The sequence below is a fragment of the Notechis scutatus genome, chromosome Z (genome assembly GCF_049901735.1).
Source record: "Notechis scutatus isolate UNSWTSFEM ecotype Mainland chromosome Z, rNotScu1.2, whole genome shotgun sequence".
Lineage (NCBI taxonomy): Eukaryota > Metazoa > Chordata > Lepidosauria > Squamata > Elapidae > Notechis > Notechis scutatus.
This window is the reverse complement of record NC_142025.1, coordinates 46,732,869-46,749,459: the sequence shown is the minus strand read 5'-3', so window position 1 is coordinate 46,749,459 and position 16,591 is coordinate 46,732,869. Positions and strand designations below refer to the sequence as shown.

The 16,591-nt window shown below is 37.3% G+C and overlaps 1 protein-coding gene across 7 annotated transcripts in view; it reads left to right on the top strand.

The window, feature by feature from the left end:
- Positions 1-16,591, top strand: part of PLXDC2 (plexin domain containing 2) — a 351,404-nt gene that overhangs the window by 279,683 nt on the left and 55,130 nt on the right. For all 7 annotated transcript variants that reach the window (XM_087947512.1, XM_087947513.1, XM_087947511.1 and 4 more), the window contains 3 exons: positions 3,343-3,465; positions 9,261-9,379; positions 11,377-11,476. In XM_087947512.1, the coding sequence (XP_087803638.1) occupies positions 3,343-3,465; positions 9,261-9,379; positions 11,377-11,476 (342 nt within the window). The remainder of the gene's footprint in view (positions 1-3,342; positions 3,466-9,260; positions 9,380-11,376; positions 11,477-16,591) is intronic.

Genomic DNA, 16,591 nt, shown 5'->3' with positions numbered 1-16,591 from the left:
AATTTCCACATTTGGGGTAGCCATCTTTTGACAAACAGTACCATTGAGTGCTATTAGGTGAGTGCTGTTAAAAAGTGTAACTAATACACTTTATTATTTGAGTGTGCCATCCATATTACTAAATGGAAGTCATGGAACATTTATAACAAAAGCACTTATTTCAGGAGCTGTACAAGTCATTTCTATGTTTTTAAATTTCCTAGTTTATCCTCTAAATTATATTGCATTTTTTAATCTCCTTTAGTACCTTACTAATTACATTAATTGATTCCAGTAGTTTAGAACATAGTGTCATATGATTTGATCTATAAATCAGCTTTCTCCAAGATACTTTTTTTTTTAGAATGTTGAATTTGAACTCCTATGATTCACAGCTAGCATATGCTTGTTTGGGATTGTGATAGTTTAGGTCCAATACATCTGAAGAGAACCAAGATCAGGAAGATTTCAGAAGCTTCAATATCCTTTCAAAAAATAAGATTAAATACTTTAGGAAACTGTAGATTTGGAATACTTTCACAGACTCCTGTAGCATCAACTAAGAGCAAAAGCTATTGGAAAACTGGATCTTAGACAATGTAAACTAGTTTTTGCCAAATTTCTGTGGAAATCTATTCAAGAATCTGCTTAGCTGACATTGTGGTTGATTCAGTGTGTAAGTGGGAATGATAAAATGTTCAATACATCAAGTAAAATTCTACAGTTGCTTTTGTAATTGAGGTGACATACAGATAGATTAAATAAATAAGTGTTCATTTAAATCTGATTAATCTTGTAGCTTTCCAGCTTTTATTGATTGGAATTGTCATTGGATCCTAGAAACTATGATAAACTTGTAATTATTTTTCTCTCTTCAAGAAAAAGGTTAAAAGCATCCATGATATTTACTAAGGAATGTAATTTAAAGATGAAATTATAGTTTTCCAGTTGCTTGGTGGATACATTTTGCAGCATTGCCTATAAGTTGCATCATTTGGGAATAATGTGAAGACATCCATTGAATGTGGTTACTTTAGAAAGAAATTACAAATCTGACATGAATCAAAATAATAGCAACAGATTGGGAAACCTGCAGTATAAAATTGTCCTTTTTGGAATCTGGTGTTTCTAACTGAACTCAATAGCACTTAAAAGTGTGTGTGTGAGAGAGAGTAAATGAGAGAGAGATAGTCTAATAATAGGAACTCTCCACGTAGTATACAATCACTTAAAATATAATGTAACACCAATTCTTACTTTTTAAAAGTTTTTGAAACAGAAAAGCTATATATGTTTGTGAATAGCTACTGAAATAATTAAGGTTTAAAGTAGTTATCCCATTCTGTACTTCATTAGATTTATTTTTCCCTACAATTTCACTGCTCTGAATCCTTGTGCAAGAAATATATCCATGACAGTGTATAAGCATAGCTCTCAAAAGGTTGTGCTACATAAGTGTGGTAATCTTTAAAATGCCCATTGCCGAAGAAGCCCTCCATCAAGGAATTGAATGACTGCAGACCAGTTGCTTTAACATCTGTAGTTATGAAAATCTTTGAAAGGCTAGTGCTGTCCCACCTGAAAACCATCACGGATCCGCTGTTAGATCCCATGCAGTTTGCATACCAAGAAAATAGATCAACAATTGCCTCTGCACTACATCCTACAACACCTTGAATCTCCAAATACCTACGCAAGGCTTCTCTTTGTAGACTTCAGTTTAGCATTCAATACCATCATTCCAGACATTCTTCTAACTAAATTAAACCAACTAGCAGTACCTGAACACACTTGTAAGTAGATCATAAGCTTCTTAACAGACAGATAGCAGAAGGTGAAGCAAGGCAGAATCACATCTGATACCTGTACAATTAGTACAGGGACCTCCCAAGGCTGTGTGCTTTCTCTACTTCTCCCTATATATCAATGACTTTCTCCACTTCTCTTCTCCCCATATATCAATCTCAAATGATCCATCTGTTAAAATACTGAAGTTTGCAGATGACACAACAGTAATTGGTCTCATTCGAGGCAACGACAAATCCGCATACAGACAGGAGGTTGTACAACTTGCCTTGTGGTGTAACCGGAACAATCTGGAACTGAACATACTTAAAACCATAGAAATAGTGGTAGACTTTAGAAGAAACCCTCCCATACTACCACGTCTTACAATACTAAACAACACAATATCAAAAGTAGAGACCTTCAAATTTCTAGGTTCTATTATATCACATGACCTAATATGGACACCTAACATCAAAAACGTCATCAAAAAACACAAAAAGAATGTTCTTTCTGCGCCAACTCAGAAAGCTCAAACTGACCAAGGAGCTGCTGATACAGTTCTACAGAGGAATTATTGAGTCTGTCATCTGCACCTCTATAACTGTCTGGTTTGTTTCTGCAACCCAACAGGATAGTCACAGACTTCAAAGGATAATTAGGACTGCAGAAAAAACAATTACTACCAACCTGCCTTCAATTGAGGACCTGTATACTGTACAAGTCAAAAAGAGAGCAGTGAAAATAGTTACAGACTCTTCACATTCCAAACATAAACTGTTTCAACTCCTTCCCTCAAAACGACGCTAATGGCACACCAGAACAACTAGACACAAGAACAGTTTTTTCCCAAACGCCATCACTCTGCTAAACAAATAATTCCCTCAACACTGTCCAACTATTTACAAAGTCTGCACTACTATTAATCTTCTCATCACTTCTTATCACCCATCCCCTCTCACCTGTGACTGTATGTTTGTAACTTTGTCGCTTGTATCCTTACAATCTATATTGACTGTTTCCTACTATGATTTAATTGCTTATTGTACTCTATGAGTATTATTAAGTGTTGTACCTTATGATTCTTGACAAATATATCTTTTCTTTTATGTATAATGAGAGTATTTGCACCAAGACAAATTCCTTGTGTGTCCAATCACACTTGGCCAATAAAGAATTCTAATCTTCTAATCTAAAAAAATGCCACAATATGCATGGTAGTTTTCACATAGTAAGAGGCAATCAAACTTGTGAATCCAGAAGATCCTTTGTGTAATTTTTTAAATTTTCCCCTTTTCAAACTGGTTGCTAATCACAAACCCTCCCCTAAAACTTTGCTAAACTTTGAAGTAGATTTTTTTTCCTTTCAAGTTTGATCCTTCTTTTTTGCTTTTATGTTTATTTTTTTCCATCACTGAAATTCTGATGTTCTTTAGCAACTCAGATTCATTCATAAAGACTGAAAATAATTTTCCTGGTCAAGTTCTAAGATACTCTGGCAGCCTCTAATTAAGAGTAGCATGTATTATCTTTTTAATGATAAGTGATGTGATTTTGCTATTTGTTCTCTTTTTACAGGGTTTATTTACACAGGAGAAGTTGTGCATCAGATGTTAACAGCAACACAGTATATTGCACCCTTGATGGCCAATTTTGACCCCAGTGTTTCGAGAAATTCTACTGTAAGATACTTTGATAATGGTAAGCATGAATAGTTTTGTTCAGATTACTTTTAGTTTAGCTGCTGTTTGTTTCCCTTTGTAGGAAATTACACAGTGGATTGATCATAATATTTAGCTCTTTAAAATGTAATACATTTAATTAGCTATTCCTCTGCATATAAAACTTTAATTTAGTTAAAATTTTGCTGCTAGAGTCTCTAGGCATGTATTATCCATTATTATAATCCATAAAAGCTATAAAAGCTTTAGTTGTTATATAAAATTTCAGTTAGCATTGTTAAAAAAATGAATCTATAGTGTTTTCTTTTTAGTACCATTTGCATAATATCCATTAATGAATTAAAATATTTTTTATTTGTGTCATATTTTATATAAACATAGGGCATATTATAGGAACACAGAGGTTAATAAACTTCATAAAGATAATTGAAGTGTCAGTACTGTATAATATTTGAATAACCCTGCCTTTATTTACTGCTCTCAAAGGTCAGTATCTGACATAAAATTGTAAGATGCAAAAACAAAATCCAATTTTGTTGCTGGAACTGTACAAAGAATATATATATTTGAGTTAATTAAGCCATCCACTCTTTTATAGATTTACAAAACATAAAAGTCGGAAGGAATATTGTAAATCATTTAGTCCAGCTTACCAGTTCACTTATCAGAATCCACTACTGTAAGGTATTCCTGGCAGCTGCTACCCTGCCAATTTTCAGCAAAAAGGAATCTATCATTCAGATTTTTAATTCTGATATATTGATCTTTGTCCTGTTTTAAATAGGGAAAACATCTTCCTCTGACTGCCATTTATGTATTAGTCGACGGCTGTTCTGTGTGCAGCTCGACAGACAGCTAACACCCCCCCCACCCCACCCCCGTTCTTCAATGAAAAAGACCGTGGCATGGATCTGAATGTTTTGTTGTGAGAACAGGGTACGGTGAAACTGAGGAAATACAAATAGTGAAAATAAAATATAAATACGAGATAGACAGCATTAACCAACAACCAACATAACAACCAACAAATAAGCAGCCTGAACTTCACGAGCAATGCTCTGTGTGAGGGACGTAGCCAGTTTCCAGTTGTGTCATGGTCGAAATGGCTGGTTGTGGTGGGACTCATCTCTGGGGGGGATGAGTCTGCCTACCAAGATGAGATGGAGCGGTTGTTTTCATCGTGTGGAGACAATAACTTGGTCCTCAACACCATTAAGACCAATGAGTTATAGTGGACTATGGAAAGAACAGATCAGACATGCAGACCTTGCTTATCAATGGAGACCGAGTAGAGCAAGTGACCAGTTTTAAGTTTCTGGGTTTTACCATAAAAGAGAACCTGACCGGGGGTGCTCACATTGTAGCATTAGTCAAAAGGGCCCAGCAGAGATTATACTGCCTGAGACTTCTCAGAAAACAACAACTGAATGAAAAACTGCTGGTGACCTTCTACTGCTGCACCATAGAGAGTATATTTACTGCACTTCTGTATGGTTTGCCAATTGCACAGTGGCAGATAGCACTCCAGAGAGTTAATGTCATTGTACAGAACTTCATTGGTTGCCCTCTTCCCTCTTTGGAAGAGCTTTATAGCTCCCACTGCCTTAAGAAAGTTCAAAACATTCTCAAAGATCCATCTCATCCTGTGCACCCTTTTTTTGAACTATTACAATCTGGCAGACGGTACAGGATAATAAAACCAAGGACAAATAGGCTGAAAAACAGCTTCTATCCCAGGGCAGTAACTTTATTGAATTCTACTGAATAGTGCAATATTAATGCAATATCAGGGGTTTTCAATTCAGTGTATAGAATGCGAAGGATGTGTGTTTGTGTTTATTTTAATAGTCCTAATGTACACTGAAGATGGTATTTAATTTTGTTGTACAAAGTGCAATGACAATAAAGTAAACTAAACTAAATGTGCTTCTGTCTTCTCCAAAGGCTGACAGAAAATGGAGCCTGGCTTCAGATGATATTGTTAGGTTTATCTGTCCCCGGCCACTAAATGGGGCTAGAGCAACAACAGCATAATATTTACATGTTGTGGTCTTAGTTTTCTCTTTTATAACTAGTCATGCTCAACTCCTTAATCCATCCATAAGGCTTGGGTTTTACCTCCTACACCATCCTACTTGTTGTCCTCTGTATGTATTCCAGCCTTTCCACTACTGTAAACTTCTGATTAATCTGAGATATTGGTGGATTTAGATTTTTTTTCATTTAGATTTAGAGGAAGAAGCATTGCAGCTATAGTATCTACATTCAGTAGAATTATTGCTGATTTAACAGCTTGAGTTCTGAAAAAATAATAGGTTTATCCACCTTTTAGCCTGGAGAGAGCAAAATAATTTTATTAGTCTTTGATCACTGCAGCAAAGAGATTCCCTGCGAATTACAATCATAACAATAAAACACTCATAGTACACATACAATATATAGTATATGTATATAGAAGAGTTTATATACATAATCTATAGTTACGTACTTATATATACCTGACCACATTTAAGTAATCTTTAAAAATAATTATTTTTTCCTGCAGACATTAGGTTAAAGTACCATGTTTCTCAGAAAATAAGGCTGGGCCTTATTTTCTTTTGACCCTCGAAAAAATGGCTAGGCCGTCTTTTCGGGGGTTACTTAATTTCTCCCCTCCCACGCACCCTCTCCTAGAGCACCCCATGGGCAGCCATGCCTCGGTACCAGCCGCTCCTAACAGCCAATCATGGCGGAATGTGGAAGGCTCCCTACTCCCGCCAAGCGCCTTTGATGCAGACCCGGCTATGGTGGTGGCTGCAGGCCTGCTCAGCGGGCAAGTGGCGGCAGTGTGGATGTCGCCATCGGTGGGGCACTTTGCGGCACGGGAACTTCGTCGGCTGCCACTGCTGCTTCCTCCACCGCCGTCGTTTTCCCTTCTACCCTCGTCATGGCTTATGCCGCATTTGGAGTGCTGCCACTGGGCAAGACACAGAGGCCGGAGTCACTGCTGAACATCACAGCGGTAGTGGAGAAGTGGCTCTTCCAGTGGTGGAGGAACGGTTCGAGCGCATTCCTCCACCAGCAGTATTTCAGCCGCTTCTCAGGCAGGGGAGCTGCCTCCATAGCTTCCATGGTTCCCGCCGGTAGTGGTGCCTCTCTTGCCAACGCCATCTCCAACAACACCAGCAGCAGCGGCAGGACAGACCCCTCTACCAATGAGAACCACCGGCCCTTTTGCAGGGGCATCACTTTGCTTGATGGCAGCTGCATCAACAACGTCCTGCAAGTCGCTGAGTCATTCGGGCTTCGATGGGTGGAAGCGGCAGCAGGAGGGTGATGCCATCATTTCTCCCACACACACAATTTGCTTTGCTTCCCACCCCACAGCTTCAGGTCACGGTCTCGTCCCCTGTATGATTGGGCGCTCTCCCCTTGCTCCAGCCACCCAAAAAACCCCTGTGGACCTTTTCCCGCTCTTTAACTTTTCTTTATTCTCATTCCCTCCGTCAGTTCCTAAGAATACAGACTGGCTGGGCAGCTTCCTCTCCCCCTCCCAGTAGTTTTAAAAAGGTAACCATCTATCCATTTTGCCCTTTGAGCAGAGGCAAACCTTCCAATCCAAACATAAGAGAAAGGGAATCATCCTACAGACCCTTAGCACCCCCTTAAATGCATTCCCCACCTTCATCTCCTTGAAGGATAGAAATAGGATGGAAATCCACCTCATGGATTTCTCCTGGCAAATCCCAAAGAGAGAATCCTCTGGGAAGCTTGGCAGGAAAAGAAGGAGGGAGGGAGGGTTTCTGCCATGATCGGTTGTTTGGCGAGGAATTAGGGCCGCTCCTAATGGCAAGTTCCCCCCTTGCCCCCCCATTTCGCATGTTTTAAATAGGCCTAAATTTGGGGGGAATGGCTTGATTTCACCTAATGCCTAGAAAACATGCTGGGGGAGCCGTATTGTTGGAGAAACACGGTACTAGTTGAAGTATGTGATTGGAGATTATGTTGTCCCTTGGAAGATAGGTTATAGTTTTATATAAAATTGATTATTTTAACTTGTGAAGCCATAGAGTTGTTTTGAAATTGAGCAAGCTAGAAATTAAATCAATGAATTAATTAAAAAAGTAGTTGCAAAATTTGCAACCTCAGATAAAATGACAAAACAACCTACCCTAAAATAATTAAAAACAGAAGTCAACATCCATTTATATCTACATATATATTGCACTCTATATAATGTTATGGTTTCTTGGAGAAATAAATACCTTTCATTCTCACAGAATTTCTTGCACACCAGAAACAAGGACCTTGTAGCACTTCATATTTTTACTGGATTCTAATTTCTATAATCAGACCAAGGGACAGGATTTCAGAAGTAATCCAAATTACATTCGGGTGAATGAAAACTGAGCTGTTTCTGGACTTAGTAGACACCCCAGTGTTACTTTGTTGTACCATCCTCTTCTTCCAGATACTTTTTATCTGATTTTCCAGCCAAGCCAACCAGTCTGACATTTCCTGTAGTCTCTCCTCCAGGTATTAGCTAGGTGCAGCATATTTGATTTTCAACTTCAGCTGCCTGTAACCATCAAGGTGGCCACATCTAGGGAAGCATGAGTCAAGTGACAATTATTCTTCAGTAATAGAGGTTGATATCCTTGATATCTTACATTTCTAAAACTTACAGACTGTTAGTCAGATAACTCCATGTAGTTAATATTTCTAATCCAAACTGCATATTTATTCCACTGAGTTAAGTTCCCATGACTAAACACTGCAATTTTAACTTGCCATAGCCTTTATGAAATGTAATGCTAATAGATACAGAAATATTGTTGTGAATTGTGTTTAAAGAAATTTGAAAAATATGTTGACAATTGGATAAATATGTACCATAATTGGTAGACCCACTAGATACATGGAGCCTACAGATTTACCATATGTCTTGCATTAAATATTTTTGGAGAATTAGAGCCTCAAATAACAATAGCACTTAGACCTAGATGCTGCCCATCATGCTTTACAACGCTCTCTGAGTGTCAGTACATTGCCTCCAACAATCTGAATCCTCATTTTATTGATATAGTAAGGATGGAAGCTGAATCAACCTTGAGCTCATCAGGATTGAACTCCATGCTATATGCAGGGTTTCCCTGCAATAATGCATTCTAATCACTGCGCTACCAGGGCTGCTTTTGCAAGACAGCTATATTGTCTCTGCATGGAAAAGAATTCTGTAGATCCTTGGGAGCTATTAATATACACACAGGATATTTAGAGGAAGCTGAAAGAAAATATATATAAATCTAATTAGAATGAAATTATTTCTTATATTGGATGTACAACTTCCATGTTCTTTGAGCTTATTTTCAGATAAGTGTTTGTTACTGCTTTGGCTCTTTTGCACATTAGCCATTCAATTGATGATGTATTTCAATTCATAGTATCTTTTGTTATACAAAAAAATGTTATTTCCAATACTTCTAGAAAGTCACTGGTACTGATTATTTCCATAAATTATTTAGAAAATGTTGAAATAATCCTGAATTTTACATCTCCTTATTTTGTTCAATATTTCATAAGAGGGTGTAATTACACTTCCTGTATAATGTTTGTTTTAGAAGATAATTACTACTTGAGTTGTGGTAATATGGTAATATGATTAGTCTACCCCAGTCTAGGCTGTCCTATGTTATGGCTTACACTGACAACAGATTCTAGATATTCAGGTAATTTTGTAAGGTATCAAAGTCAAGGAAGTTGAATTAATTTATTAAATTACAATCATATACTTTCCTCCAGTATTTTTGTCTCTTTTTCTCAACTTGACAGGCACTGCACTAGTTGTTCAATGGGATCATGTACATCTACAAGATAACTACAACCTGGGCAGTTTCACTTTTCAGGCAACTCTTCTCAATGATGGCCGTATAATTTTTGGCTATAAAGAGGTGAGTCTGATCAGGTAATGAATTGTTTCACTTCAGAAAAAAAAAACATGTAATAAATATAAATTCAAGATCAAATAAAAATTTTCACATGATAAAAATTCTAGAGATCATTTATCTTTTAGTTTCTAGGATCTAAGGTGTACAGATGGATACTATTATAAAATAGAAACACTTGGCTTTTGTATGAGGAAGAGAGAGCTAAGAGATATAATGGAAAGTAAAGTCTCTTGTATATTAGGCATAGCCATTGAAACAGAAATAGATGACCTGTGCTCATCCAATTGTTGCTAAATTATAAGTATCAGCATTCCTATTTGTAAATGATGTCGGGAGCTCTAGATAATCAACATTTAGAAAAATCTTCTATTCATGTGCCTATCAAACAGCAAAGGTTTTGATAGAAAATTAGAAAATGTGGGGCTGTTGAGATACAATATAACATTACATTAGAATGTTCCACACTTTTTGTTTCTGCCTTGATCCATCCAGCTCTGATGACTTACATTTGGCAGCTGCTTGTAACACACTCTTGAAACACATTGCATCATCTCACTTTATTTGTTAGAACATACCTCATTCTGTTCAGAAAAAAATTTACTGGATGAAACAACTATAGATTTTATTCCTGACAAGGAAAATAAAATGGATGCAAACAAATATCATCACAAGCATCAGAAACACTAATGTGCTACTGTGAGCTTCAGATCTCCTCATCCTCTCCTTTTGGTTGCAAAATGGTTAAAAGAATCTGATGATAGTCAATATAAAGCTTTAAAAGGTAAATGTGGGATTTATATGTTTGGGAAGAGAGAAAACATCTTTGGTATTCAACTGCTCTCTGGATTTTATAACAGTAATAGCTTCTTTCGATGATCCTGGAAGATAAAATTAAACAAATGAAGTCAGTAGAAATATCAATAGGGATAAAGAATTGGATTAAAACACTAGTTTGATATCCTGATTTGATGACTCTTATTAATATAAATCAGTTCCCACTTAAACAACTCAGGAAATATATAGTGTCAAATAGAAAAATTCCACATTTTTCCTTTTAGTTCAATTTGATAAAAAGGGACTTTGGGAGTTGACATTTTACATTTGTTTAAATGCAAGATAGCCAAAACTATTTATAATTATCCTGTTTTTTTTTAAAAGAAGAATTATCTGTCCAGCAATCTGCAGCTTCCTTGGTGGTTAAATGCCTAAAGAAGACTTAGGGCTAGACCATTTCTCTTTTTTTTTTTAAACCACAGTTATAAGACAATCCTACTCTTGAAAATAGTTGTCTTTGTGCAGAATTATATTTGTGCTTACAAAACAACATTAGGAAAAAAGCTATTTACACAATAAGCAAATTAAACTGTTTGACAAAAATATTTATTGTATTTCAAGTTTTTGTGAGTTTTGTTCCTAGAGTGATCTAACAATGAAGTCTATTGGTGACAGACTTGAAAACATAATTGCTGAAATACATGAAATTGGTGAGCAGGTCTGCCAAAACTTTAAATATTAGCTTTCATCTCATTGTATTTTTTATTGTGTAATGTTTTCTCATCCCCAAATGAATGTACTCTTTTTTGAAAGGTCAGTTTAATGTTGTATAGAAAATCTGTGGAGAGCAGTTATAAATAAACTCCATTTCTGATAAAAGCAGAGCCCAGTAGCAAGTAGAGGGAGATGTAATGGTATGTGGAAATGTTCTTCAGAGACAGGAAAAAGAGCCTGATATTAGCCCTTCCGGTAATCCAGACAAGCACAAGTATGAATACTAACTCTGCTTTTGTTGTTAGGTTACATTAACACAAGTTTGCAACACTGAAAATGTTCCTCCCCTCCTTTCCTTTTACTCTACATAAAGCTAAGGAGAATCAGGTTACCATGTGTGAACCTTGTTCAGCATTTGATTACATTTTATAATATGGCATGTTAGTGATAAATAGATATTATCAAAAATTGATTGTCTCAAAAACTTATCTCTTTTATCCCTTTTTTGGCAGATTCCTGTCTCAGTGACACAGATAAGTTCAACTAATCATCCTGTTAAAGTGGGGCTGTCAGATGCATTTGTGGTTCTCCACAGGATCCAGCAAATTCCTAGTATGTTGTTACTGAATGTAACATGAGACAATATGATTTATTGTGAGAGCAAAATAGATTAAAGGAGATTAAAATGTTTTAAATAAACAAGACCAGAAGTTTTATTAGGTTCAGATAACTAATTTAAATATAATTTTACTTGGCTTATAACTCCCAATGTGATTCTACATCACTTCTTGTCAGCTATTCAAAAAGTTCCTCAAGATTCTCTGTGGTTCAATACAGCTATTTTACAAGATTTTTGTTATTTCTATTGAAGGAACAACAAAGAACTTGGATAAAAGATTTTCACTGTAACAATCATTTATTTTGAAGAAAATTTCATAAAATGGAATTTCTGCTTGTAAGATATATGCTATATGCAATTTCTTTATTCCACTAAGAGAGCTTAGAGGGACTTTTTCCTTTAAGATTACCTAAGAATAAACAGTACAAGATATCCTTTATTTTACTGTTAATATTTAGACTAGCTCAACTCCTGTGTCCCTAGGGACATATCCATATAATTTTCTTAACAAAAGTATGGACTTTTAGCTTTCTGATTGGTTTGGGTATTTTTTAACTTCACAATCTAATCTATAACCCTAATATTCATTTATCGTCTTCTAAGTATTAATGAGGCCTAGTCTCTTATCATTAAGAAATGCATTTCTTTATAGGTTAAAAATATTTGGATTATATCATCTTTGGAATCACTGTTCTGTTTTATATTAAATAATACAATTTGAATTTAGTCCTTTTCCCAAAGTTCTCCTTTTACCTAGTGTTAGGATCAGTACCTGATAATAATGGTGTTAAATTATGTTGACTTTAAAATTGAACTTTGTGATATGTGTTTGTGCTGCAATTATACTGTCCCAATTAGATGTGTTACATTTTAAATTCATCCAAGGTATCTTTTTTCCCCACCTAGTTTAAAAAACAGATCCCAAAGAGGCGTGAGAACAATGAATCCCCCTGAAAGATCCATCTTGCCTAAATAATAAATTGACCCCACATATACAGACAAGGACCAACCTAGATTCCCACAAAGAGCCAGCCAATCAGACAATTTCCTGCCTTGCAAGTGACAATTTCTGTAAAGTTTTACTGTTCAAGGTTCCTCTTTCTTGTAAAGCAGGCACCCAATGGTCATTACAGTAAACATGGTTCTAGTCTTAGTGTTGTGTTGTATAGATGCCTTCAATATAAGAAAGTAAAAGTAACAGTAGATTGGGTGTTGTACTCTGTGCAAGCTGTGCAAATATCCAGCAATTCCAGTCTCTCTGCATGCATCTACAAAATATCCTTTATTATTTTCATACAGCAGTAATCTGTGTCATACAGCTGTTTGTATACACAACATGGATAGCAATACATCTAGACTTTCAAAAACTCAACCCTGTATTCAGTAGCCAGCTAATAGCAGAGATTTTATAGATTTAATGTGGGTTGATGGGTAGCTTTATTGCAAACAAGAAAGCAGTTGTTCATACAGACAAAATCTGCCTGTAACATGTCTTACAAGTTAAGCCACACATATGCCTGTTGCCTGCCTGCCTGCTTACTTGCTTCAAGATTTAAATTGTATGTATTTTCTCCCTTGCTTCCAATTAAATGGACTTGATTTTTTCCCCAGCCTTGAGAGCCAGAATAATTTGTTCCAATGTCTATCTACCCTGAAAATATTTCTTCCATGCCTTGCCACTTCATCATTTACATTGGGAAAGGTTGCTACTTGACCATCTGTATTTTTTGGCACTTCCCCCATGACTGCCAGGCTCTCATTCAAACAACCTAATTGGACAGCTATGAGGGAATACAGCCTCACTGGGAAGGTTGTTCCATACATACTTGCCCCAATAAATAATCATTTTCTTCAGTGTCACATAGACCCAGGCAGCCACTAATCACTCAACTAAACAATTATTGTTCTGGGTTATGGAGCAATAATGTTTACTGGCAAGGTGTCAATCAAACAAAATGCAAACTGCCAGAGAGTGTGGAACTGGGAAGCCTTATATTGTATTCTAACAGCTATGATGAGCTCTTAGGGTGTAATATCTATCCTGTGCGTGCTTATTTGGGAAGAAGCATCCCAGTTATCCCATGAATATTGCCCTTTTATATCAGTCATGAGCATTTGCAGAAATTGTGTTGTTTGCTTGTGTTTTATAAGTAGTACTTTCTAGAGCAGTGGCCCATGGGGTGCTTAAATCCAGCCCGTGGGGCTGGCCTACGGTGCCTCTGTTGGATAAAACTGGCTATGTGCGGGGGGGGGGGGCTTGTTTTCAATCTCCTTGGTCTCCTGCAGCATTCTGTCGGCCAGAAACAGGCTGAAAATGGCCAAAAAAAATGGGTCCAAAACAGGCCAAAAAACAGGGTCCAAAATGGCCAAAAAATGGGCCAAAAAAGTCCCCCAAACAGGCCACCAGGTTTTTTACCAACAGAGTGCTACAAGAGGCCATGGAGGGCAAAAACGAAGTGCAGGGAACCACACGCAGACTTCCCATGCCCTGTTTTGGCCAGCAGGAGGCATCCATACTGCCCCACCACCAGCCCTTAAAGGAAAACTACAATGCTGATCTGGCCCTTGAAGAAATACAGTTTGACATCCCTGTTCTAGAGGAATGGTGCATACTCTGATGACTCTGAAGATGGAAGGTTGGAGCCTGCTGTGAATGTGGAGTCTGAATTATCAGAGGACATAGATGTGAGCCAGGAGGATGAGAGATTGTCGGAGAGACAATCCTCCCCAGAACCTTCGACTTCGCTCATGCCAGCAACTGATCCACAAAATGAGTCAGGGGCTTCTAGTGGGGAAACTGACAGATCTTGGCTTGATGCTAGAACTAGGAGACGATTGAAACGTCAATCTGAAGGGAGGCGTCAAGCCAGACATTGATTAGAGAGACTGACATGCCCATCCAGGTGATTTAAGGAGGCATGCTGACTCTCAAACTTTGCTTGGAAGCAAAGTGTTTGATGAGTCGAAAGGATACGTGTGGAGTGGCCTCTGTGATTGATGGACAATTCTGAATTACCAGACAGATTCCGGGAAGTCTGCCAAGGATTGGAAAACAGTACTGTTAACCCTTTTTAGTCTGGTTTTGTTCTTGTTTGAATATTTTGAACTCTGGAACTCTGTATACTCTGTATACTCACTTGAGAATATAGGTGAGACATTATATATATATATATATATATATATATATATATATATATATATATATATATATATATATATATATATATATATATATATATATATATATATATATTTTTTTTTTCAGGTTCTCGTGGGTATTTGTATGTGGATCTTTGGTTATTCGGGTTTTCTCCTGCGTAAGATTGGAAGTATCTAGGCAACGCTTTCGATGAAGTCTCATTCATCATCTTCAGGCTTCATCACAGTTCACCAGCTCAAATCCCCCAGCAACTAAGACTAACCTGAGCACAACCAAGCCCCCACCTGAACAGAACACACCTCCAGCCAATCAGAACACAGCCAACCCCCAACCAATCAGAACACAGCCAACCCCCTACCAATGAGAACACACCCCCAGCCAATCAGAACACAGCCAAGCCCCCACCCAATCAAGTCACACCCCCATTAGCAGTTAAAAGGAAGAAGCAGCTGCAAGCTCACATCACTCTGAGAAGCACAGAGCGGAAGACACAAGCCTGAAGATGATGATATCTTTGTATACAAAAGCCTGATGATGGCAGATGAGATTCTGCTGAAACGTTGCTACAACTTTAAAAGCACCACTACTATGACGTGGGAAAATACCCGAACAAAGCTGAATGCCATACATGTAAGTACCCGCGAAAACTTATATATATATATATATAAACATTATGAGAATTATCTTTTTATGTATCACAAAGTTAAAGCCTTTTGCATCATAACTCATGGTAATGAATATGCATATCAGCTTCTCTATATTTTGATTAATACAGTTGTGTTCATAAGTTTACATAGCCTGGCAGAATTTATGATTTCTTGGCCATTTTCCCGAGAATATGAATGATAACACAAAAACTTTTCTTTCACTCATGGTTAATGGTTGGCTGAAGCCATTTATTATCAGTCAACTGTGTTTACTCTTTTTAAATCATAATGACAACAGAAAATATCCAAATGACCCTGATCAAAAGTTTAGATACCCTGGTGATTTTGGCCTGATAACTTGCACACAGGTTGGCACAAAGGGGTTTGAATGGCTATTAAAGGTAACCATCCTCACCTGTGATCTGTTTGCTTGTAATTAGTGTGTGTGTATAAAAGGTCAATGAGTTCCTGGACTCCTGACAGACCTATGCATCTTTCATCCAGTGTAGCACTGACATTTCTGGCTTCTGAGTCATGGGGAAAGCAAAAGAATTGTCAAAGGACCTGCGGGAAAAGATAGTTGAACTGTATAAAACAGGAAAGGGATATAAAAAGATATCCAAGGAATTGAGAATGCCAATCAGCAGTGTTCAAAAACTAATCAAGAAGTGGAAAATGAGGGGTTCTGTTGAAACCAAACCACGGTCAGGTAGACCAACTAAAATTTCAGCCACAACTGCCAGGAAATTTTTTAGGTATGCAAAGAAAAACCCACAAATAACTTCAGGTGAAATATGTGGTGTAGCTGTTTCAAGATGCACAATAAGGAGGCACTGGAAGAAAGGTGGGCTGCATGGTCAAGTCTCCAGAAAAAAGCCATAACTACACAAATGCCACAAAGTATCCCCCTTACATTACGCAAAACAGCACAGAGACGAGCCTCAAACCTTTTGGCACAAAGTCATTTGGAGCAATGAGACCAAAATTGAGCTTTTTGGCCATAACCATAAACGCTACATTTGGAGAGGAGTCAACAAGGCCTATGATGAAAAGTACACCATTCCTACTGTGAAACATGGAGGTAGATCGCTGATGTTTTGGGGATGTGTGTGCTACAAAGGCACAGGAAATTTCGTCAGAATTGATGGCAAGGTGAATGCAGTATGTTATCAAAAGATACTGGAGGAAAATTTGCATTCATCAGCCCGGAAGCTGCGCATGACGCATACTTGGACATTCTAACATGACAATGATCTTAAACACAAGGCCAAGTCGACCTGTCATTGGCTACAGCAGAATAA